Source organism: Oncorhynchus tshawytscha, linkage group LG10 (assembly GCF_018296145.1).
Source record: "Oncorhynchus tshawytscha isolate Ot180627B linkage group LG10, Otsh_v2.0, whole genome shotgun sequence".
NCBI classification, from domain to species: Eukaryota; Metazoa; Chordata; class Actinopteri; order Salmoniformes; family Salmonidae; genus Oncorhynchus; species Oncorhynchus tshawytscha.
Genome location: NC_056438.1, coordinates 26,915,396 through 26,941,837, shown reverse-complemented (window position 1 = coordinate 26,941,837; position 26,442 = coordinate 26,915,396). Strand labels below are relative to the sequence as shown.

General features: G+C 43.1%; 2 protein-coding genes across 3 annotated transcripts in view; both read right to left on the bottom strand.

The window, feature by feature from the left end:
- The window catches only part of dok7b (docking protein 7b), a 45,029-nt gene extending 21,622 nt beyond the window's left edge, over nucleotides 1-23,407 (bottom strand). The window contains exons 1-9 of one of the 2 annotated variants that reach the window (XM_024434810.2): nucleotides 23,227-23,407; nucleotides 23,083-23,128; nucleotides 19,614-19,844; nucleotides 17,692-17,892; nucleotides 10,861-10,980; nucleotides 5,993-6,097; nucleotides 4,505-5,334; nucleotides 1,578-1,626; nucleotides 619-1,299 (exon numbers count right to left, since the gene is read on the bottom strand). In XM_024434810.2, the coding sequence (XP_024290578.1) occupies nucleotides 619-1,299; nucleotides 1,578-1,626; nucleotides 4,505-5,334; nucleotides 5,993-6,097; nucleotides 10,861-10,980; nucleotides 17,692-17,892; nucleotides 19,614-19,844; nucleotides 23,083-23,128; nucleotides 23,227-23,280 (2,317 nt within the window). In that variant the 5' untranslated portion in view covers nucleotides 23,281-23,407. The remainder of the gene's footprint in view (nucleotides 1-618; nucleotides 1,300-1,577; nucleotides 1,627-4,504; nucleotides 5,335-5,992; nucleotides 6,098-10,860; nucleotides 10,981-17,691; nucleotides 17,893-19,613; nucleotides 19,845-23,082; nucleotides 23,129-23,226) is intronic. The other variant, XM_024434811.2, reaches the window with a different exon arrangement.
- A 258-nt stretch (nucleotides 23,408-23,665) lies between these two features.
- The window catches only part of LOC112260030 (hepatocyte growth factor activator), a 16,076-nt gene continuing 13,299 nt past the window's right edge, over nucleotides 23,666-26,442 (bottom strand). The window contains exons 9-12 of the mRNA XM_024434808.2: nucleotides 25,972-26,111; nucleotides 25,213-25,353; nucleotides 24,757-24,899; nucleotides 23,666-23,960 (exon numbers count right to left, since the gene is read on the bottom strand). Of these exons, the coding sequence (XP_024290576.1) occupies nucleotides 23,787-23,960; nucleotides 24,757-24,899; nucleotides 25,213-25,353; nucleotides 25,972-26,111 (598 nt within the window). The 3' untranslated portion in view covers nucleotides 23,666-23,786. The remainder of the gene's footprint in view (nucleotides 23,961-24,756; nucleotides 24,900-25,212; nucleotides 25,354-25,971; nucleotides 26,112-26,442) is intronic.

The window sequence follows — 26,442 nt, the reverse complement described above, 5'->3', positions numbered from 1 at the left end:
ACGTTGTCTAGAGCTCCCTAGTGTGGTTGGGATAAGTGCTGTATTACTCATGGGGATGGCTTTGTTACGAGCACAGCAGCCAACACAGTGGCCCTGATGTCATTTCCAGTACAAATGGAAACCTCCACAAAACCACATAGTCTAAATAACTGTCAGAGCGATGCTATACAATCTGGGGTCATGCTGAACAAATATTTCAGTTTGTAATTTTCTTGTGTACCTTCACAGTCATGTAAAATGCCATTGTATCTAGTCACATTTTGTTTCATATTGCAGCAGCTGGTTGAGCTTCTCTGCATCTATCCAAACCTTCAAAGCAGCTCAATCATAAAATGAACACAGCATGAAGAGAACATAGAGGCATCACCAGCTTGCAGAGGGAGGAGAAATAGTCCCCCCAAAAAATACAGAGGAAACAAAGACGAAAGGATATTTTTTAAATTAAAGTCAAAGAAAAGAACAGGGAGGAAAACATTAAAGAAACAATTTTAGGGGCGCAGATGAGAAGGAAGGAAGGAGGGAGGAAGCCAGGAAGGAAGAGGCTGACTTTGTTTGTTAGCATGAAGTTCATTCCATGAAGAGAGGAGAAGAATAAATCAGTAGTGGGCGTTCTCTTACCTTCAACCGATACTGAATGATCTTTCACCTCCACACATGGAAGGTCTCCATCTTGGAGTGTAGGGTCCAGCAGTTGCACTTCAATAGGCTGCTCTTCATTAGATGTATTTTCACAGTCCACACTGTTCTTCAAGGGCTCAGAGGATAGTGGCTGTCCAAAACATACACCACTGTGGTGCATTTGACCAACCTGTAGGACAAAGCTGTTCCGGGGAAATGCTGGTGTCCCCCAAGGAGGCGGGTGGCATTCCTCCCCTTTCTTGCACTTGAAGCAGTTTTCGTAAATGATAGTCCCTTTGTCCCCTTGTCTTGCTGAGTTGAGATCACACAAAAGTTCACAGTTGATAACAGGTTGTTGGGATCTAAGCTCACGTCCCAAAGCAGAAGCCATTGATTCATAAAGATTCAGGTCGTTTGTCTTTGTACCTGGCTCTCCGGATGTGCCTAATAGGTCTGTGCCTATGCCTAATAGGTCTGCTAAGAGGTCAGCTAATTTCCCCTTGCCTTTCTTCTGTAGAGGTGCTGATCCCTCATTCCTCATCTTTAGCTTCTCAGAGCTGTTATTGGTCACTGAGGCAGGTGCGGACGTGGTCTCTGTAGTTTTCCTCAGTGCGTCAACCTTGATATATTCTGAGGAGCTGCTGTTGGGTCTGCACGGGCACTTATCAATACTTTCACCTGCTGGATTTTCAAAATGGGAGGTTCTGAGGCAAAATTGCCAATCCTCAGTCCATAGGTTATGTCCTTGGAGCTTAACGCATCTCCTTTCTAGTTATACAGGTTAGGAAATCTGCACATCGGTTTAATAATTCATTGGATTCATTCATAAGAACAAACTACTTATCTAAACACGCTGCAAAGTAAACACAGGTCTGAAAAATCTATTCATGCTTGGACAGGGATATTGAAGGGAAATCATGGCATCGGGTGCGCACACACACCTAGTGGAGCTGACTTACCTGGTACGGCTGGCATTGCTGAGCCCCCAGTGTAGGAGAGTGGAGTCCCCTGTGAGAAGATGAGGAAAGAGAACATCTTCAATAACTAGATGAACCAGTGTCAGCAGGTACAGTTCCTTTCACAATATTATTTTTGTGCCAGAGTCTTTCAATGAATACTACTAGGGCATTGTGTATTGGTAAAAACATGAGAGCTGCTATGGCTTGTTCACATAGAGTTACAATGAGTTATTGGAACCCTTGGGCCCTTAAGGGTCTTTGTTTTCCTAGCTGATAACTGAGGTTGAGTATTACAACTGTGTTGATAGATGTCCACCCACACAATGCTTTATCCCATAGGACTGGTGCTAGGCAACTAACAGAGGAATTGTTGCACTGTAAGGCTGGAGCTTTACATCACTCTCGGGAAATATCTTTCAAAGAGACTGAAGGCTAGACTTAAGAAAAGTCAGAGGAAACAACAGGAATTACATTTTTGTTTTCTTCAAAGATCATCAGAAATTAACCTTGATAAATCTGTCTCTCCAACCAATTTTGGATGATTCATGTCTAAATGCACCACCAGCAGATGGTGCATTTAAACAATCAATAGAAAGTCACTCATATACGGGGTAGTAAAAAAAACATAAACATCAATTGAAGTGGTTTCATCAGAGAGTAAAAAAGACCCACTTTGACCAAAGAAAAGCACTTTGTTTTATGCTTGAAAGTCTGACATTTTATTCATTGATTTGGATGTCTTTTTAATATAATCAAAAGCAACGCTTAACAAAAGAGGTATATATTGGATGACAAAAAAAAGATCAATGACTATAATCTGATATTTTATTCCACAGAGAATTTTTTAGGAATAAATTGGGATCTAATCACATGTCATACTCTGTATGAATATGTCCTCTTTCAAAGTATATGAGTATGAGGCTTTATGTTGTAAATCACTTGTGAATGAGATTCATCTTCAAAGATCAAACGGAAGGGCTATCCTTTCTAGTTTCCATAACAAGCAAAGACAGGGGAAGAAAAAGTTTGCAACGAGAAGAAGTTAAAATCAATTTCTTGCACTTGGATGACCTCAAAGAGAGAGAAGAAGAGTATCCGTTGGAAAAGCCCAAGACAACCCAGACTGATATTACAATCCCAAAATGGAGGCCCAATTAGAAGAGCCGTAATTATGGTGACACAGAGGCTCTTATGAAGACACTTCTTACAGAGATGGGAGTGTTTGAGAGACTATAAGAACAACATCTACGCACAGAGAAGCATGTCCAGACCTTTTTGAGTGAAAGGAGAGCTAGAACCTCAAATGGCTAGTAGAGTGCACACCTTGCCAGACAGACAGGCAGCAAGAATGTTAATGTTCCAACACCAATTGCTGTGAGATTTCACAGTAAAGGCCATATTGACAGCTATAGCCGGCAACAGGTGATACCAAGATGACTAAGCCTTACTCGCAGTCATACAAGCTGTTATAAAGACTTGTTATACAAGAGGAGCAGAGCTGCAGAAAGGACTGAGTTGGAGTTGGATGGACATGCTACAGTATATGAGAGTGGGAGGGAGCTATGTTTTTTAATGCAAAAATTCAGATACAAACTAAAAAGGAAGCAATTGCCATAAATTATTCTGTCAAAGACTGCTTTGTTTGTGAATCTTAATGATGAAGTCTAATCGAAAGCTGCTGACAGTATTTTTGTACTTTGGTAGTTGGTACTCATGAGACATACAAAGCAATTCTGAAGAAATATAACATTTTGGCCCAAACTGTATTTGATGATGTTCATCTCATGATGTGAGATGAACCAGTGGAATACAGTAAATTGGATGAAAATAAACAAAGGGTACACTTTTCAACCATAGAGTAATAAAAGTAACCAGGGCAGCATCTCAATTGTATTTCCTTAATTCATCGTGTCTACTCTCCTCGCCTCCTTCACAAAACGCATTGGAGAGGATCAAAAGTTCCTCCACTCCAATAAGTTTTGAGAAGAAAGTCAGGAGAGAGGACACACAACCAAGCTAGCACATTTGGTTCCTTGGAAGTTGTGGGAACGTACATTTTTGTTTTCTCGTTGGTTCTGGGAACGAAGCTGTACGATTTCTGACCAGTAAAACGGAAAGTTATTTTGAGAACGGAAGTAAAACTGTCGCCTTTTCTGGGACCGTTAATTTTGTGGTTGCAGGGAGATTCTGAGAATGTTTTACTATGATTCCCTGAAAGTTTTCCTGAGAGGTTTTATTAAGATTCTGGGAATATAAATTATAAGTTATTTGAATGTAATTAAATGACATTATGAGAAAATATTTTAATAAGACTGCTAGCTTAACTGAACTGCATGCACAGAACATATGGAAATAAATGTGTTTATTCATTCAAACACATTTATTTTTATTGTGGCATGGGGGTCAGTGAGACTCTAACCTATGATCTTCTGTTCTCTATCTATGGCAATAATCCACTGCCCCACCAGGATGGAGCTAGCATGCCATGTTTATTACTCATACAAAGCTGTTCATTTTAGTCTTTTCAAACTGACCACATTTCAAAGAAAACAAGCACTCATTATGATCAGGTGTGGCCAATTAGTGGGTGCAGCCAACACAGCTGAACACACTTAACGAGACAGAGGATAAAGAGAGTTTTGTTGACGCTGAGAACGGAATGTATATGTTTTTATAATAATAATCATTTTTGAATGTTACAAATGTTCTATTGGTATGATTTCTTAATGTTCTGAGAACATTAATTTAAATAGAACCATAAGGAAACCTGAAGAAAACGTTATGCTAAAGTACTGTACAAGTTTGTATGCAAAATAACAATAGGACAACCAACCTCTCACCAAGCTCTAAGAAACATATGGTTCTCAGAATGTTATGTGCTAGCTTGGAAGGAATTAAGGAAATACAATAACCCCAGCTGTCTGTACCTTGAATCCTCCACAGGTGGCGCAGATGGTTAGGAGGGTTTTGGAGGCAGTGGCTTGGGAACTGCTGCATATCTGATAGGAGTCTGGATGTTGACTGTCGCTAGAGGGCGCCACCCCGCTCTTACTCTCCTCTGAGTGGCCCTGTAAGAGATCAGCCATCGAGCGCCTGGCAACAGTGTCCGAGCGACCCCCGAGAGGACCCTCTTTTTCCCTCTGTACTGACTTACATGATGGGTGTGATTGGGGTGAACTACCCGCCTGGTCCTTAGATGTTGTGGAGGTCTGATGCCCCCTGGCCCCTCCTGTTCCCCCCTGCAGTAGATTCCGGGGGGTGTCGTAGAGGTATCTCAGTGACGTGGGTACCTGGTACTCCTGTCCTGGGGCTGGGGGGCAGGTACAGGGGGCCAGGTCCAGGTGAGGGGGCAGGCTGAGCAGGGAGCCAAAGTCATCCCCCCCAGAACCAATGTCCAGGCTACCTGCATAGGAGGAGAAACTCCCAGAGTAGGAGGAGTGGCTTCCTGTGGCGATGCCGCTGTCGGATGAGCTCTGTCGACCAATCTCCTGCAGCTGCCGGGACCGAGGGGGCTTGGCTACTGCACGAGCTCCACCCACCTGGATGACGGACAGTTTATCATCGGCCTGTAAGGCCACCTTGGGCCCAGACTGGCCAATGATGGTCTCTGTGGGGGCAGAGCTTGTTGTGACGGGCTCAGTCCAAATGGCCAGCCGGCTGCCGATGCTGGAGTCTGATTGGCTGGTGTCGGAGGTGTCAGAGGAGCCTGATATGCTGCGGTCGTCTCCCGCCACAGACAGACCATACGTGGAGGAGGCTTCCAAAACCACATAAGAAAACAGATTATTTATTCTACAAAAACAAAACTATTACTTATACACCTTATCTACACAAGCACATCAATAAAGCATAACATCAGATTATCCAAAATAGGTCTCCTCACTTGTCTGACTGATAGTCACAGTCACAATACTCACAGTAAATCAACAACATAAGACACATTTATACATGACGCTATAGAAACTTGCTTTTAGAAAGTTACGATAATGCAACAAGCACCATTACTGGGCAATGTATCATTTCCCATGGATTAGTCATGGAGAATACACCATTACTGGGCAATGTATCATTTCCCATGGATTAGTCATGGAGAATACACCATTACTGGACAATGTATCATTTCCCATGGATTAGTCATGGAGAATACTAACTCTAATACATGTTCCATAAATTGTTGAAGGAAGATGAATGGTGAGCAGTGGATGCTGGTGTCCCTTTTTTTCACTCATAAACTATATTGTAGTAGTATGTTCATTGGCCCATTGTTAATACAATCCCTCCAAAAAGGGTGCATGTCAGCAGTCAAGTTTTCAAGATAGAGTACTTTCAGGACAGCGCAATGACTGTGATGGTTTTGCATTGAAGGACAGGTTCATTCTAATGGCTGGAATAGACTGAACGGTGAGGTAACGCACCTGTGCTGCTCTGGTGAGACAGCATGCTAAGGCGTTTCTCCAGCTCCTGGGCCTCATGGTTTACCCTCTCCTCAGAGTAGGCCTGGTTGGCGGCGGCGTTGGGGTCTGTCGGCGTGAAACACAACGGTATTCATATTACTTTACCTTTATTTTAATAGCAGTCAACAGTCAACAACAATACATACTGTAGTATCAATAACACACCATAGCAATGATAAAGTCATTCCAATAAACAATATTCTACTGCTCTTTGGTCATTTACTACAGTATTCTAAAAGAATATATCCGTTTATGCAGGCCCTTGTGAGACAATTCAGTGGAAAGGACAAAATTCTGTTTGTGTCTGTTGATTAATAGTCGTAAATCTCGATAGGAGGCCTACTGATAATAGTATACATCATTATCCGTGAGGAGAGCTTAACCTTGGGTGCCTTTCTGATGTCACAGTGACATGGGATCAAAAGAGTGACGCAGAGTGTCTCGTATTGAGGCTCGGATGCATCCGGTTTTCAGGGGAAATGGAAAGAGAGCCTGTGACGTGACTTCCCCTTTTGGACGTTAACAAGGCAACACTCTATCTTAACTCCTCCTCCACATTTACTGGATTGGTTCAACAGTGCAGAAGAGAACATCCGCTGACAGGACTAGAAAGAAAGAAGCGCTGCTCAGGCGTTCATTTTCTGCCTGCTGCATTAAGTGCATGAGGTGACACTGGGAAAGATGTGCACATAAATCACCAGTGAGCCAATGAATCCTTGAGGGGCCGCTGTGATTAGGGTGATTACATGTCCCGGAATGTGTGGTAGAGTCCCGAATTTTAACGCTTCGTCCCGTGTCCCACAACCAAACAATCATGTACCGCATTTTATCATAACAGTTCTAACACCTTTCAATTTTTTTTGTATTTGTTCCATATTTCAGTCAGGCATTCTAACATGTCTCTTTTGCAAAAGAGAGGAAGAGGCAAAGAGAGAGGTTTCACTCCCCCAAATCTGTCCAAAATAAGCACAATGCATTTCTATGCGAAGTTTTCCACCTGCCTTCCAGCCTTTGGGACAACTCCCATTGTTAGGGCAGAGACATGAGCATTCCGTCATTATATACAGATCTCCGTTTGCAGTCAAGTTGCACTTTTGACAAGATATACACTGCTCAAAAAATAAAGGGAACACTAAAATAACACATCCTAGATCTGAATGAATTAAATATTCTTATTAAATACTTTTTTCTTTACATAGTTGAATGTGCTGACAACAAAATCACACAAAAATGATCAATGGAAATCAAATGTATCAACCCATGGAGGTCTGGATTTGGAGTCACACTCAAAATTAAAGTGGAAAACCACACTACAGGCTGATCCAACTTTGATGTAATGTCCTTAAAACAAGTCAAAATGAGGCTCAGTAGTGTGTGTGGCCTCCACGTGCCTGTATGACCTCCCTACAATGCCTGGGGATGCTATGGCGGATGGTCTCCGGAGGGATCTCCTCCCAGACCTCGACTAAAGCATCCGCCAACTCCTGGACAGTCTGTGGTGCAATGTGGCGTTGGTGGATGGAGCGAGACATGATGTCCCAGATTTGCTCAATTGGATTCAGGTCTGGGGAACGGGCGGGCCAGTCCATAGCATCAATGCCTTCCTCTTGCAGGAACTGCTGACACACTCCAGCCACATGAGGTCTAGCATTATCTTGCATTAGGAGGAACCCAGAGCCAACTGCACCAGCATATGATCTCACAAGGGGTCTGAGGATCTCATCTCGGTACCTAATGGCAGTCAGGCTACCTCTGGCGAGCACATGGAGGGCTGTGTGGGCCCCCAAAGAAATGCCACCCCACACCATAACTGACCCACCGCAAAACCGGTCACGCTGGAGGATGTTGCAGGCAGCAGAACGTTCTCCACGGCATCTCCAGACTCTGTCACATGTGCTCAGTGTAAACCTGCTTTCATCTGTGAAGAGCACAGGGTGCCAGTGGCGAATTTGCCAATGTTGGTGTTCTCTGGCAAATGCCAAACGTCCTGCACGGTGTTGGGCTGTAAGCACAACCCCGACCTGTGGACGTCGGGCCCTCATACCACCCTCATAGAGTCTGTTTCTGACCGTTTGAGCAGACACATGCACATTTGTGGCCTGCTGGAGGTCATTTTGCAGGGCTCTGGCAGTGCTCCTCCTGCTCCTCCTTGCACAAAGAAGAAGGTAGCGGTCCTGCTGCTGGGTTGTTGCCCTCCTACGGCCTCCTCCACGTCTCCTGATGTACTGGCCTGTCTCCTGGTATCGCTTCCATGCTCTGGACACTACGCTGACAGACACAGCAAACCTTCTTGCCACAGCTCGCATTGATGTGCCCTCCTGGATGAGCTGCACTACCTGAGCCACTTGTGTGGGTTGTAGACTCCGTCTCATGCTACCACTAGAGTGAAAGCACCGCCAGCATTCAAAAGTGACCAAAACATCAGCCAGGAAACATAGGAACTGAGAAGTGGTCTGTGGTCACCACCTGCAGAACCACTCCTTTATTGGGGGTGTCTTGCTAATTGCCTAGAATTTCCACCTGTTGTCTATTCCATTTGCACAACAGCATGTGAAATTTATTGTCAATCAGTGTTGCTTCCTAAGTGGACAGTTTGATTTCACAGAAGTGTGATTGACTTGGAGTTACATTGTGTTGTTTAAGTGTTCCCTTTATTTTTTTGAGCAGTGTATATCATAAGGATGTGGTACCGGAGATGTTAAACACTTCTCCAATCGTTGTTGAGATCTGATATTCTGCGCAGCATAAGGTGAGACGTAGGCCAATGTCATCGTCAACCAATCAAATCCTTTCGGTCGAGAGGACAGTTAAAACAGCATGCTTCTGAGGAAGAGCTACGGAAGTAAGTAAACATCCGTATTAGACTGAAAATATATATAAGGTGATTAAACTGAGAACATGTAAAGTGATTTTTTTCAAACTTGAGGTACTCCATGCTCATTAGTTACTCATTTAACATATTTGCTGCTACTTCACTCTGCTACTTCACTCAATCCAGTTTTCAGTCTCCCCTCCTAACTGTTTTAAATTCACTGAGATTGACCAGAATATTCCCAGATATTACTTCAATTAGATTGTTTGGGCTTTTTGTGTGTGTGTGTGTGGGGGGGGTTAGGAAGAAAACGAACCTGAAATGAAGTCAAACCGAAAGGTAATACCTGAAGGTATCCAATAAGAATACAGATGTTTGTGTTCCTATGCAAATCCTTTTGCTACGGTGTGCCTTACTGAACATGACCCGGTACTGAGTGCTATCGTGCTATCGTTATCCTGTCACGACGCCCTCTATCTGTGAGGGTGAAAATGCCAGGCCTTTAGTGAGGTAATACAGAACAGGGTCACACAGGGGTACACCTTGCTGTTTGTGCAACACTACATGTGTTTATTAATAGCACTGATTGCCACGTGGCCCCTGTGGTACGCGTAATGGAGATGGTGTGGCTATGGATCATTAGTACCGCGCCGAGGATCTAATGTAAGTTACCTTAGTCCCAACCCAAGGTCAGCTGTTATTGCTAAGTTACATTGATTTCCTGGTCAACCAATATGTTGCCAAGGGTCATTTCCAAGGGTCATTGTCATTTTGATTGTGCAAGTAGAGTGCAAAATGACATACAAATGGCAAAAGACTACCTTGAGAATTTCAAAAGGATTGCCATTTATGTGATACCGGCATATCTATCAGTTCCCGAAAGGACTGCAATCAACTAGATGTAACAGCTGACATCTGCTTCAGCTTCTTGTCAACAACCCTGTTCCCTTTGCATGAGAAGGGACAGTGGTGTTTACAGGAGAGTAGGGATATTAGAAACACACACAGAGAGAGAGAGAGAGAGAGAGAAAGAAATGGGGGGGGGCAAAGCAAGGGGAAAATGTGAAAGAGACAAAGAGAGAGGCACAGAGTGTGTGCTTTTGGTGGTGGGGTTGGGAGCGCAGTGACACAGGAATCCTGGGGATGAGGTTACACACATGCCCAGAGTGATTAGAAGGGTTTGGTGTGCTCTGCTTGTGTGAACTGTGACTTTGACCTCCCGCTCTCCCTCTGACATCGTCCCCTGCTATTTATTCTACTACAGACAACAATAATAGGAGATGAGCTCAATGCCTGATTGGGCGAGAGGATGTGTGAAACCAGGAACACCCAGTGGGACAAGCCACAGCTGCAGTGCCCACCCTAACCCCTACTGTACCTCTCTCACGGCGCGACAGACTATACAGAGGTGACTGGATTGAATTTGCTGCTATAATTACAGTTATTACAGTGGTTATCCTATTACATATGTATAAGGTGGCCCCGTTGTATACGCTGCTTGCGGTACAGTTAGTCCAGTGGTTATCAGATTATATTCACTAATATTATAGTCTGTACCCAGCTAATCCAATTATGTATATAACAGCTGTCAGTCATAATGCTGTTGGATCAAAGTACATTGGATGGAATCCATGGGTCTCAGAGTAACAACCTCTGGAAGTGGCTGCATTCCAGAAGGCACATGGTGGGCCACTATTATAGTGAGGATAAATCCCACACAAAGTATCTCTTGAAGAACGCTTGTTTGAATTAAGACAGCAAGTGTTCGATTAAAGTGTTTGCCAAGTCAGAAGGCGAAAGGGCAATGGATAATATCCCTCTACTTAACTTACCTCAGAATGACCACAAGGATACATTAAGGCTACATTTCATCCATATTCTCCATTTAAAATGCCCAGAAATTTGATAAAAATACTCCTAACTCCCATATGTCATGTACTATAAATTCACCACCCTGGTCTGTATGTACTTGTTTGGGCAAGCCGTATAGCCAGCAGTAAACACCTTTGGTACTGACCAGGCAGGATTGGCCTCAGTCCAAAAGGGCCTCTGGTGGGGGAGATGCCCCTGACGATGCAGTCGAACAGAAAGCTGATCTGCTCTCCCTCCATGGACGATAGGAAGAAGACGCCAGCCCCTGTAGGAAACACACATAGTCCGCCGGCTTAATGTCACATTTCGCTCTTTAGATAGAATGTTTTACCACACCCTCTGGGTCAATTATAACTGGATGGAAGTAGTGTACAGAGATACATCTTTGTACTGGCCAGTTTGCACACAAGCGCACTAATAGCTAGCACCCACTCATTTTGTTTGCAGACTGAATGGACATCACCTTGGATTGTCATCCATTTGGTAATTGACATCCATTTCAACTTAGCCTGATTACTGAAATAAGAGCAGAATTGAACTTCTTTAGATATAAAAAAAATGCTGAGGTTAATTAAATGATGTTAACCCACTACATTCCAGAATACAGATATATGATCTTAATTTGAGCCAGTTTGCTGCAGCAGGAAAATATTCATGCAACAATTTCAAAGATTTTACTGAGTTACAGTTCATACAGGGAAATCAGTCAATTGAAATAAATTCATTAGGCCCTAATCTATGGATTTCACATGACTGGGAATAGAGATGAGCATCTGTGGGTCACAGATACTTAAAAAAACAAGGTAAGGCCAGTGATCAGAAAACCAGTCACTATCTGGTAACCACCATTTGCCTCATGCAGCGTGACACATCTCTTTTGCATAGAGTTGATCAGGCTGTTGATTGTGACCTGTGGATTGTTGTCACACTACTCTTCAAAGGCTATGCGAAGTTGCTGGATTTTGGCAGGAACTGGAACATGCTGTCGTCATCGTCGATCCAGAGCATCCTAAACATGCTCAATGGGTGGCATGTCTGGGAAGTATGCAGGCCATGGAAGAACTGGGACATTTTCAGCTTCCAGCAATTGTGTACAGATCCTTGCGACATGGGGCTGTGCATTATCATGCTGAAATATGAGGTCATGGCACTGGATGAATGGCAAGACAATGGGCTTCAGGATCTCGTCACAGGATCTCTATGCATTCAAAATGACATTGCTTAAATTAAATTGTGTTCATGTTCAGACACTACTCTAGTTCGTGTATTCACTTTGTTTGTTCGTATTAAACTCACCGACTGCACCTGCTTCATGACTCCCTGCGTCTTTGTCACACAATGTGTTGTGTGACAAAACTGCACATTTTAGAGTAACCTTTTATTGTACCCGGCACAAGGTACACTTGTGTGATGACCATGCTATTTAATCAGCTTCTTGATATGGCTTACCTGTCAGGTGGATGGATTATCTTGGCAAAGGAGAAATGCTCACTAACAGGGATTTTGTCGACAAAATTTGAGAGAAATAAGCTTTTTGTGTGAATGGAACATTTCTGGGATCTTTCATTTCAGGTCATGAAAAATGTAACCAACCCTTTACATGTTGTGTTTATATTTTTGTTCAGTGTAGTATGTGGATTGTAATTAATAGCCATTTTTTGTAGGTAAATCAAGTCTTTAGAAGCCTTTTCAAACCTTAAATACATTACAAATGGGCATTTCCTGCTGTGATCAAATTCAGATCCTACATCTGTATGCTAAATAACCTAGGCTAAATAAAGCCTCACACAACACGAATGAACGGTCAAAATTCTAAATCTCTGATATACAGCTCCGGTCACTCAAAATGTCAAATGAAAAGTATAAAGGTGGTAAAGGGTACAAGGGTGTGAGGGTTAATGGGTCAGGAACTCTCCTGCCCTCTTGCCATTCCCATGCCCAAGACACACCAGGGGGTGTCACCAAGAGGGTCTTTCTGTCACCTGGTCGTCGTAAGACCACCCACCACAGAGCTACCCCCTGTCGCATGTTTTAGATGCCACCGACCCTAAGAAGGGGTCAGAGGTTAGCAGCTAAAACCACTCAGATGTTTACACTGAGGGGGACTCAAGACATATATTACAACTAGTGGCGGTCGGTGCCGTTTAAGATGAGGGATGATGATCATTTTTTTAATGAGCATCGCCTTATTTCTATTACAGCATATTGGATGACTGTCATTCATATTCCATTCACCCAGCTCAATGTAACATCGATAGGTTTAGACTACTACATGATCCTCAAATTGTCCCTATACCCATCATGAAGTTGCTACAACCTATCCTATGAATGAAAGTTTACAACATACTGTAGGTGCACAGATCGAGAGAAATTTGAAGGTGACAGACACTTACACATTCAATACCGCCTTGCACAATCTTGCCTGCGTTTAGCTGATCTAGGGTGTAATCAGTCCAGCAGTTGCAAACGAGAGTTTCTATTGAACAAATTCAGTTATGTTTATCTCCGTTTTGTTCCGTTTGCTTACCTTTAACGAATGTTTTTCAACAGAATTGGAGGAATAAATACACCCCTGATCACACACAATCACATTTCACTTTCATAGCAGCCAGCCAGATCATTGTATAATTCCTTCTTGCATCTACGCCACAGTGTATAAAGGATTTTGGAGACAGGCGTAGGAATACACAATAGGGGTTTTTCATACACCCATAACAAACACATATACAAAAACACCGGGCTGTACCCAAACAAAAGAGTGAGGGTAAACCTCGTTAAACACCACGGGACAATACCCGTAATACACAATATATATATAGCATGCAGCATAACAGCTGCACCAACGCATAGGCACGCACAGCACCAACGGACATGGGAACAATAACTGACAAAGACAGAGGGAACAGAGGGTACATATATAACATACTAATCAGGGGAAACGGGAACCAGGTGTGTATAATCAGACAAGACAGTCCGGGGTTGATGATAATGAATCCTGTTCAGTGAAGCCTGGAAAGCCGGTGACGTAGACCTCCGGAACACGTGACTCAGGAGGCTGGTGAGGGGAAGACGCTTCATAATAATGTCTGGAACAGAGCGAATGAAATTGCATCAAACACATAGAAACAATGTGTTTGATTTATTTCATAACATTCCACTGATAACGCTCCAGCCATTACTACGTGACAGTCCTCCCCAATTAAGATGCCACCAACCTCCTGTGATCGACACGCTCTCCTCCTCACACCTTTTCCCTTTGCTTGTGGACACACAGCTTAGATAGTTGTCACCATATTAGCTAACGTCAAGTCAATAACATAGCTACTATAACTAATGCCTTAGTAAATTTGCTACAATCATGCAGTACAGCGTACAGTTAGCAAGCAGTTTAGCAGTTACACCGGCGAGCCCCGGTGGCAATAAATTAATAAAGCCAAAAGCTTACCTTGACTTGGAAGAGTTCTAGAGTTGGATAACCATTGTCAGCTAGGTAACATAGCATCCCTCTCTGTTTGAGCTGGGTGTTTGAGTAGGCTCAACTAGCTAGCTGGAAGGGGGTGGGAGCCTCCTAGGTTTTGTATTGAAGTCAATGTACCCAGAAGAGGATGGAAACTAGCTGTCCTCCGGCTAAACCACGGTGCTACCCTACAGAGTGCTGTTGAGCCTACTGAAGACCTCCATTGAAAACAGTGTGTTAAATTCAGTTATTTGGTGATGTGAATATATTTAGTATAGTTGTATCTAAAAATGATAACTTTTGAAATGTTTCACTATTTAAATGTTTATGAAATTCACTGAGGGGGATGGTCCTCCCTTTCCTCCAATGAAGAGCCTCCACTGTTTACAACATCTCCTGTCTGCAGTAATCTGTTGTCAAATATCATCTGGTTCTGAATAAAAATGGCCAATTCAAAATGCTAGTTGACTTGAGTATCATTTACAGTATAAATGGGTTCAACAGATGCAATGTCTACTACTGCATCGATTTATTTCCGTACTTGAGTGAAAAGTCATCTGTCATTGAGTGGTGCTTTGAATGAATGAGTGGAATGAGTGGTGCTTTGAGGACAACTCAAGGCTCTGGCTGCAACAACAACAACAAGCAACAGGTGAGATAACTAACTTCCTTAATAATGACATCATGAAAAGGTTTCAACAAAGCTAAGCAGCACACATCACATCACACCATCCCCACCCCCACCCTAACGTGATGGACCTCTCCACTTCTACCTAATAAAGTCTGAACCATAGTACCAAACCAGGGAGCCGCCATTCGCTGCGGGGACAGGGTTTTAGACTGGCGTGTAAATAAGTTCTGCAGCGAAGGAATTGTCTGTAGAGCTCCGAGACAAGATTGTTTCGAGGCACAGATCTGGGGAAGGGTACAAAATAAATTCTGCGGCATTGAAGGTCCCCAAGAACACAGTCTCCATCATTCTTAAATGGAAGAAGTTTGGAACCACCAAGACTTCCTAGAGCTGGCCGTCCGGCCAAACTGAGAAATCGGAAGAGAAGGGCCTTGGTCAGGGAGGTGACCAAGAAACCGTTGGTCACTCTGACAGCGCTACAGAGTTCCTCTGTGGAGATGGGAGAACCTTCTAGAAGGACAACCATCTCTGCAGCACTCCACCAATCAGGCCTTCATGGTAGAGAGGCCAGACGTAAGCAAATCCTCAGTAAAAAGGCACAAGACAGCCAGTTTAGAGTTTGCCAAAAGGCACCTAAAAGACTCTCACATGAGAAACATGATTCTTTGGCCTGAATACCAAGCATCACGTCTGGAGGAAACCTGGCACCATCCCTACGGTGAAGCATGGTGGTGGCAGCATCATGCTGTGGTGATGTTATTCAGCGGTAGGAACTGGGAGACTAGTCAGGAACGAGGGAAAGATGAACGGAGCAAAGTACAGAGAGATCCTTGATGAAAACCTGCTCCAGAGCGTTCAAGACCTCAGACTGAGGCGAAGATTCACTTTCCAACAGGACAACGACCCTAAGCACACAGCCAAGTAAACGCAGGACTGGCTTCGGGACAAGTCTCTGAATGTCCTTGAGTGGCCCAGCCAGAGCCCAGACTTGAACCTGATCGAACATCTCTGGAGAGACCTGAAAATAGCTGTGCAGTGATGCTCCCCATCCAACCTGACAGAGCCTGAGAGGATCTGCAGAGAAGAATGGGAAAACTCCCCAAATACAGGTGTGCCAAGCTTGTAGCGCCATACCCAAGGAAACTCAAGGCTGTAATCGCTGTCAAAGGTGCTTCAACAAAGTACTGAGTGAAGGGCCTGAATAATTATGTAAATGTCATATTTCCGGGATTGTTTTTTTTTGCAAAAATGTCTAAAAACCTGGTGTTGCTTTGTCATTATGGAGTATTGTGTGCAGATTGATTAGGGTATAAAACAACAACATATATTTTAGAATAAGGCAGTAATGCAACAAAATGTGGAAAAAGTGATAGGGTCTGAATACTTTCTGAATGCACTGTAGATCCCATGTGCACACAAACACACGCACATTTTTCCCATCTTTAAAAAAGCGATGTGCTTTCCTGTTTTTTACGACGCATGGATTGGAAAACTCTCCCCGATGTGACCTTCACGATATTAAGTTGTGCCTCTAGTGGAAGACTGAATGGAGCTAAATAAATCACGGTTCACATACTGGAGTCTCGTGTTTCCAGTGGATCGTGTGTATTAATATTGATGTCTTCAGCTATGTGGCGTACTTTGCGTGCCTGTCTGTGTCCACTCCAGGTGTTGACACGCGTCCATTCCCTCTCTAACGGTTTTGTGTTTATTCCAGGATGTAAACTGCAAAATACCATACCGCAAATCACATACCCATGTTTCAGATATGGAAATGAACTTAATGCGCTCTCTGATTTCTCAAGTATGACTTCTCATTGACTTTTTTATATTTACAGATTAAGTCTTGCTGGACCAAGGCTAACTGAGATTGGATTTCTATTCAAAGCCTGCAAGCTTAGTGAAACAAAATCGCCTATGACACCAAGTCCTTTATCTCATGTTGTTACCAAAGCAGATGCAATACACAATACTTCATATACACAAAGATACATTTGTATGTTTCTGTCTCGCCAAACACCATTGAGCACATTTAATGTGAGTTGGCCCCAAGGAGAGCTACACTGGAGTCTGAAAAATGAAGAAACACCCAGCAACTCTGTTCATCCCTCTAGTCACTAGTCGTAGCTCCGACACTAATGTTCTCTGTCTGATTGATGCCAGCTCTTCCAACAGGGTAGAGGAATCTAAGAGTAAAAACCCATGGAAGTGTAATGATTTAATCCTCCGAAATGCCAAACGTGTCTTTCATGCTCTCAATGAAAAAGTCCCAAAGAGCAGATCAATCATAGAAACATGTCAGTTAGACCAACTTGTGGTGTGATACAACAGGCTGAAAGAACAAGTCAACATACTCTGCATGTGAATGAGGTGTGAAACAAGACAAACGTGTAGTTTGAATGCACTTCTGTAACTGTCCACTTTCCAGTCATTAAAATCTCATCATCTTAGATCAATAAAATCAAGCCTTTTGTCCTTTCAAAGTAGGTCATCGGAAATAATAACAGTGTAACCTACAGAAAATGCCAGAGTGTCATTTGACCCCATCAACGTTTTACTGTGGGGGGGATCATTCTCTCTTGCTACATACTGTTATGTACTGTGTTGGATTAGTATTCGTATGACTTCGCTCAAGCAGATGCATCCTCTTTCCTACTTCCATGCTACTTAATCAGATCACATAGACATAGATGTTTGTGCCAGTTCTTAGAAAACAGTCCAGGTCTAAACTTATTGGGTTTAGGTTCAAAGGATCCACATGGCCGAAGCCAAATGTCGAACTGGAAAGCACCAGTGACGATGCCATTCTTCTTTTTTCGTTAGGCAACAGAACGGCACAATGGTTAATAGATGTAGCGCGACCACAACAGCAACATCAGTCAACTCACAGTAGCCGCAGCGCGTTCCCCCCTCAAAGACGAAGCCATTTGGTACGGGTCCATATCTGCGTAGGTCCGGGAGGTTCCACTGGCCGATGATAACAGGGGGGATGTCCCTGGCCAGAACCAGTAGGTTGTTACACAAGTGAAGGATCGCAGGCCCACTCTCCAACTTGGTGCCTGGTAAGATGCCAACGCTAAACCTATGGACTGGACAGAGAAGAGGAGAAGTTGAAAACCACTTAAACAAAAGACAATAAAAACAAATGAGGTCATTGACTTTATAAAAACGCATCCCATCATAGACTATGCCTCCCTCGGCTTTAATGGTAGGCAATAACTATAGAGGGACAGAGAAAACGATTTCATTCCAAACATTATTGCTCCAGTATGGCTTTGATTTAATTGCACAATAAGAAGAAGGGGAAACAGTGGAGCGCATTGAGAGTGAGATCAGTAAGCTGAATTAAGAACAGAGTAGAGCTCAGATCCGAAACCCAAACGTAATCAATCAGAGCCTGTCACTAACAACAATGTAATGGACTCAATATTTCCGTTAATGAGCAACATAAGAGGAAAGACAGGCCTGGCCAGAGTAGGAACATGTGTTGTGTGTCTGTTTATCTATTTGTTTTAAGTGGTGTGTGTGTGCGTGCGCGCGCGTGTGCGTGTGCGTGCATGGGAATTGTAAGTGTTTGAGAAACAGGGATTGAGTATGTGTATAGGTTGGAGTTCCTCAATGCTAAACAGTAACTACATTAAAACACATGACTGATACCAGTGAGTAAACTCTGTTAGGTGAGAGATTGATGGCTTCGATGATGAAAAAATGTCGGCCAGTCCCGTCACATCAACGCTCAGTTTAAGAGATTCATGGGGTGACACAACTCACAACAAAAGCGCTGGCACACAGCAGACCTCAGCCACGGGCTGGCAGGTGACATTTCTACGTGCCTGGACACACTTCAGACCAGAGCACGACAATCAGTACACACACACACACACACACAGTGGAGTGGAACAGACACACATTGGCATACACATTGTACACACACACACAAATTGGCATAAACTTTGGACACACAGACACACACAGCACAGGGCAGCTGTGATATGTTCGCCTGACCATTCCAATTATACTCCACACAATATATTAATTACCTCTGTGATTTGTGACCTCTTTTACACTCATTTGTTCCACAACACAAATCAGTTGGACTGAGATTGAGATTCCTACAAAATCTGAATTGCATTAATAAACATTTAAAACAACACCAGAACATTGAAAAGTCAAAGCAGATGTAAATGAATAGGTATTTCCAGGTGCTGACAGGGATATCATCAGACACAACCCGTTATAACCTTTGTTTCCACACTAAATCAGTTATGAAACTGACATCTAAAACACCTCACTATAACATTATTTGGTTTGATGCCCATGTTACATGAATCCATATTACACAACACATGGGTCACCCAGAAGAGCATGTAACTGGAGAACACTGTCAACAAGGACCTACGCATCAGACTACCTGTTGCCTATGCTGGAGCAGATATCGATGTGCCAGGTCAAGTTATACCAAGCTGATTGGACGCGGCGCCTCACAGAGTAATACATATTATCTACTACCTACCTGGTGGCATAACACTTTCTTAGCCCCAGGCTTTGTTTTGGCCCCATGTTGATTCAACCACAGAAACACAAAAGCCTAAGACTTTGGGCCAAAACCTTTTGGAAGTTAAAACTTCAAAGTGGAAAAGACCTATGGTTTTGCACACCTATTCATTTATTCTTAGGTTCTAAAAAAAAAGAAGAAGAAAAAAGAAAAAAAAAGAAGGCGAATCTAGTACAAAAACAAAACCCCAAATGAATTAACGCTCCCAAAAGGGATGTTTGGTTGTTAACAACTTCAGAAAAGAAAGTGTCCTACCTTCACCAAGACTGTAGCGGATGCGGATATCCCAGGCCAGCAGAGCCTCCTTGCCGTCGAAGCCCAGCACAGCAACCTGGCCCAGGCAGAGGATAGCCAGCGTGTAGTTTACCCCCTCATAGGAGAGACCTGTCTCCAGTCCACAGATATCCTCCAAGGTGATGCTGCCCTTCTCCCGGTGGCCCTGGGCTTTATCCGACTTGTCTTTGTAGACGAGAAGTACCAAACAGTCTAGGAAAATGGGGAGAAAAAAAGAGAACATAACAAAAACCTTACAATTGACAAAATACTGATGGTCTGTAACATACAGGTTCTGTTTTCTGGACACAGACGACAACTTAAAAGCATGTTCAAAGGAAACCTCCAATGAAAGTGCTTTTTAGTCCAGGACTAGTCTTAATCTGTGTCCAGGAACCTAGCTCACAGTCTACCAGGTAGGCTAGTTGAGAACAAGTTCTCATTTGCAACTGCGACCTGGCCAAGATAAAGCATAGCAGTGTGAACAGACAACACAGAGTTACACATGGAGTAAACAATTAACAAGTCAATAACACAGTAGAAAAAAAGAGAGTCTATATACATTGTGTGCAAAAGGCATGAGGAGGTAGGTGAATAATTACAATTTTGCAGATTAACACTGGAGTGATAAATGATCAGATGGTCATGTACAGGTAGAGATATTGGTGTGCAAAAGAGCAGAAAAGTAAATAAATAAAAACAGTATGGGGATGAGGTCTTGGGTGGGCTATTTACCGATAGACTATGTACAGCTGCAGCGATCGGTTAGCTGCTCAGATAGCAGATGTTTGAAATTGGTGAGGGAGCTAAAAGTCTCCAACTTCAGCGATTTTTGCAATTCGTTCCAGTCACAGGCAGCAGAGAACTGGAACGATAGGCGGCCAAATGAGGTGTTGGCTTTAGGGATGATCAGTGAGATACACCTGCTGGAGCGCGTGCTACGGGTGGGTGTTGCCATCGTGACCAGTGAACTGAGATAAGGCGGAGCTTTACCTAGCATGGACTTGTAGATGACCTGGAGCCAGTGGGTCTGGTGACGAATATGTAGCGAGGGCCAGCCGACTAGAGCATACAGGTCGCAGTGGTGGGTGGTATAAGGTGCTTTAGTAACAAAATGGATGGCACTGTGATAAACTGCATCCAGTTTGCTGAGTAGAGTGTTGGAAGCTATTTTGTAGATGACATCGCCGAAGTCGAGGATCGGTAGGATAATCAGTTTTACTAGGGTAAGTTTGGCGGCGTGAGTGAAGGAGGCTTTGTTGCGGAATAGAAAGCCGACTCTAGATTTGATTTTAGATTGGAGATGTTTGATATGAGTCTGGAAGGAGAGTTTACAGTCTAGCCAGACACCTAGGTACTAGGTACTTATGTCCACATATATCTAGGTCGGAACCATCCAGGGTGGTGATGCTAGTCGGGCGTGCGGGTGCAGGCAGCGAACGGTTGAAAAGCATGTATGACAGGAACTTAAATACAACCAGAAAAGTGTGTTATACATTGAGTTACCATAGTACTGAGAAACTTTCCAGGGAATAGGGTGAAGTGAGAATCAATTTGAGCTTTTAAAAAAACAGGTACTCCTTGAACAGTTAGGCAAAAAAGTTAAACGTGTATCGTATTGTATCGTATCATATCGTCCTGTACTGTATTATATTGCACTGTACTAAATTGAAGTGTAGTGTACTGTACTGACTGTTCGGATGTGAGAGGACGAGATGGGGAGGGGAAAAAAAGAGAGTAAAGAAATATTAGAATATGTCAGTTCTTATACTCGACTTTAGTGGATCCCTGCTGTCTAGGGAAGAAATACGGCTGAAATAAATGGTCCATATTGTCAAGCCTGCTTCTAAAAGATCAAAAGGACTCTGACTTCACTATAAAATCCTGGAATGCTACACTCAACACAATAACTCCATAAGCAACTTTTGCACTTTCAGCCAGCCTGTTGACAGCACCTGGCTCCTGTAAGACATGGCTAAATCCCATAATAGGCCTATGCCATTTAAAACATGCTGATTGTTCTCTAGTCCAGTCTCATCATCGCTCAAGGTGATAAAACGATAACAGGCCTACTGTAAGTACCAGTACCCTTTGACACGGCATGAAAGTCAGAGGGTAGCCTACAGATATCTTGAGTGCTTGGCATTTACTGTGGCTGTACAGGCACGGTGAAGATAGACAGTAGTCAGTGACGGAGGCCTCCTCGCACCTCTCTTTGGCACTTTCGAAGTACAATCACAGTGTCAACTGACAAAACAAGACCTTTTATTATCTCTGTCACATACACACTGGCGCCAAGCGCACACACACACACACACACACACACACACACACACACACACACACAGCTCACGCATGACTGTGGACAGCTGAGATAACAGGGACTTCAAAGGGACGAGGAATGGTTGCATCCAACCTCGGCCTAGTCCATTAAACACCTAGGGACGGTCAGAGCCCAGATAGGCAAAGAGAAGGAGGCTATAGTGTAACACAATATGGCTGCTCCATCTATTTCCACTGCGGTTGCATAATCAAAGTGCGGAAGAGCATGAAAGCCCATGTCTTTTTGAGTTACCCCACTTTCAAGCATGAAATGTCAGTCAAATGGTGCAAAACAGTTGGCGCCCGCTGCCCTGCAAGTCTTCAATGCATGCAAATGATTTCCATTGGAGAATAGAAGGCTATTCATGTGGTATCCCACAATCACAATAAGATGCACTGAAGAAAAGTCAACACTTCACTAGAGAGCATTATCAGAACATATAATAAATAAACACAATAATTATAACATAGTAAAGGGTAATCACTTACAATCAGAAGACTATAGTTTCAATTCTTTATAATTAAAGACATTTTACTGTAGGCCTACATTTTCTACATTGTATTTACAGCTTAATTGACTGATATTCATGGTTATAAACCACCATTATACCCTGAAGAAGGCACAGTGATTCCCGAAACGTTGGCGTTTTAACCAATCAATTACTTGGGAGTTTATACATATGAATGTGCGACTCTGTTTTTATACACCAATTATTTACACGCTGCAGAAGCCTCTGTAAATGTAGCCTAGTAGCCTACCAGAACACATGAACTTTTATACAGGGGCCACCGGGATAGCCAAAGTTCTGAATGAGCAACCTGAAATTCAAACCTATCTGATATCAGCACAGTGGCCTATGCATGAGAACATATTTCATTCCATGGCATGCAGTAATGAAACTTCGTTTCCAGTTGCTTTTCATTTGGGATGTTTAGTAAATGACAAACATAAATTATTTATCAATTTACTAGGGTAGTAATAGACCACGGCAGTAAACTTCCGAGTGAAATGGTTTTAAATTACCACATACATTTAACAAAGACAAACGTTGTAAAGCTGTGCGCTGTTATTCCAACAACGTGTATGGTATTACGCGCGTTGAAATGTCGAACAGAATGAGCGACGTACCTGCTACAGGCGACGGCTTGCGAAGTACGACCCACCTAGTCTTCCACTGAAAGAGATAAGCGTACAAAATAGACGCTAGCGTTAATATGCCGAATAACTTTGAAGCACATGCTAATTCAATTAATTATTTCGTTTTGTAAACACCTTTTTTCCATCTCTGAATTTGACATATCCTTCCACGACAACCGAATCCGTCATCTTCAGTCATGGTTCCAAACAGCTGCAGTGTCGCTGTCCCGTGCCCGAATGAGGGGTCACTTTCAAAATAGCTTTAGACTACTGGTGAGGGGCGCACACTCGTTTCGTGCACCCCCCTCTGGCACCAACACACAGAACCGCACACACCCAATTAAGACATTTTCCCGGATATTTCTTCAGCAGGTGATTTTTCAAGAGGTGATATTTAACCGAAATATAAGTATAATAAAATCTGCTTGCAATTGACTCTAAGATTAATTCCAATTAATAAAATATTAAATTGTTATCATCTGGGGGTGGTTCACTAAGACAGAAATAATGTACAGTTACAGGGACCCCTTCATCAAATTACGATTTTTCAAGACAGGTGGACATACACGTTAAACAACATTTAAAATGTTTATTCAGTCACAAAATAATATTTATTTCACAGTTGTGTAAATATCACTATTCTTCCACAGTATGTACACATAGTACATATAAAAAATACCAGCTGTAATGTCCATTTATTTAGACTTGGGCTTGCGCTTGATAATTGTGTTGATCCAGTTCACATAATTAACGACTTTGGTGTAGACGCCAGGCTTCCCAGTCTTTCCACAGCCATCGCCCCAGCTGATAACTCCATACAGGAAGCTGACATCATCCTTCACACAAGCCAGGGGGCCTCCTGAGTCACCCTGGGGGAACACACATACGCAGAGCAGCACACACACAGACACACACACACACACACACAAACACGCACACACACACAAACAACAAACAATGAGTCATCCCCTTGAAACTTTATATTACACAACACCAATATAAACCAATTCCATTCCTACCTAAACACAGTATTTGTCATTACAACACATAAACAAGGTGGGAAGTTAACCATAACTTTATATTAAAGAGAAAGCAACTGAAGGCCATGCAATTCTTACAGCAGCCTCCATGTGCATGTTCTGTGAACCAAAAGCGCCACTAGCATTTTGGGGGCTGTAAGCTAGATTTGGTTGGGGCCCCCTCACCCCCACCCCCATCTTGAGGGCAAAACATTTTAGTGGCCTCCATTTTGACAGCGGAGAGAACAATTTCAGCATTAAAGTTAATGTGCTGCAATTCTACAAATGTTTCCATAGAGCATAGGGAAAAATGCGTATAGGCAGAGCTGCTTGTTCTGTAAACTTTGCCCAGTGGTTCCTCCATATTATACAGTATATATATATATTTTATTTTATTTAACTAGGCAAGTCAGTTAAGAACAACTTCTTATTTACAATGACGGACTACCCTGGCCAAACCTGGACGACGCTGGGCCAATTGTGCGCAGCCCTATGGGACTCCCAATCACGGCCGGATGTGATTCAGCCTGATTCACACAATAAACATCGTTATCTCATGGTTGGCTGTACCATCTACAAGAAAACATGATCTAAATCATTCTATTCCAATTTGGGTCCAGAGAGCCCTAGATCTATGCACCATTACCTGGCAGGCATCCACACATCGGTTGGTCCCGGCACAGACCATGTTGGAGGTCACATGGTTGCCGTAGACTTCAGGCAGGTTACACCTCTCAAACGGGACAATCCTCACCCCGGCCTCCTGCAGGTTGGTGTATTTATTTGCCTCTTTGGAAAAATAAGACAAACAAATCAGTAATGAAAGGGATATAGTCATATACTATAAGCATTTGGTCATATGGAAACAGTGTCATCCATGAGACATTCATGTAAAGACATGAATAGGAAGGACGGGCCTATATGGGAGCGCACATGATTGGATATGATGCATATATGCCTATTTGAGATGTTACTGTGTAGTTTTCAAGGTGATATGAAAACATTCAAGACCATAATGACATATCTGACCACCACACTAGAGTGAAAGACACACAATGAAGCAGAAGCAATGAAGCAAGGAAGTTTTTGACAAAACACTTACTCTCATGCATGTGGCCCCAGCCAGTAATCTGACAGCAGTATTGGTCCGGGAAGGTCATGTCTTCATTGGGCAGGCAGATTGGCCGTATAAACGGGCTCTTTTTTACACAGCGGCCATCTTGTTTTTTCAGTTTCACAAGAACTGTTGGAATAGAAACATTCTCATCATAACACAGGAAAATGTGACAAGGAGTCAATAGCAGGTGTTATTTTTCTGAACCTGTATTTAACCTTCAAGTAGGTCAAATCGAGAACCGCTGATCATTTTCCAATGATTACGCCCTTGATCAGTTGAAACATCCAAAATAAGTTACAGCACGCTGTATGATGTACTGTCATCGTTACTCAAATGTTGAATCATGAAATCACAGAACGATTGCTGCACTATTGAATAATGTCTGTTTTGCTTTCAGAAAAGAGAAGAAAAAGAGAGAAGTGTAAGGCCCCTCGGAATGGATGCAGATGCCCGGAGACTGTCACACTCAAATGTGTGTGTCAGTGTGTGTGTGTTCACATTGGAGCCAGCTGTTCCAAGATGCACAGCTGTGAGTGCAGACAGAGTGTGTGCTGCAGACAGGCAGACTGGCATGTGTGAGTGTTTTTGTTAGTCTGTGTGTGGGCGAGTGTGGTAGTTTTTGGATGATGTGTGTGAGTCAGTGTACGAGTGTGTGCTATAATGTCAACTTTGTGTGAGTGTTTGAGCGTGTGTGTTTGCTAATAGTCAGTGTGAGTGAATAGGAACGTGAAATAATAGATTTACCAATGTCATGGAGAGTTGGATTGAAAACAGAGAAACGCTCTGGAAAGATGTACTTCTCCACTCCAAAGGTTTTGGTGTCAGGAGTCGTAACGTTGAACTTATGCTGACCCAGAATCACACGAATCTTTGACACAAGGGGACTGAGGACAGACACATCATTCTCTGTCATTAGTAGCACATTGTAGGATAATTATGTCACATGAATTAAACTGAATGCAATGACACTTATTTTGTATGATATTAATACCCTGGGGCTTTATGTATCAAGTATCTCAGAGTAAGAGTACTGATCTAGGGCCAGGTTCCCCCCCGTCCATGTCATTTCTGTCATTGTAATCTAAAAGGTGAAACTGATCCTAAGCACTCCTACAGAGATGCTTGATACATACAGTGCCTGAACTGAAAAGTTTAAACCTAAAGACCCAAGACCATAGTAACCATGAAAACCCTCCCCTATTGACCTACAAAGGG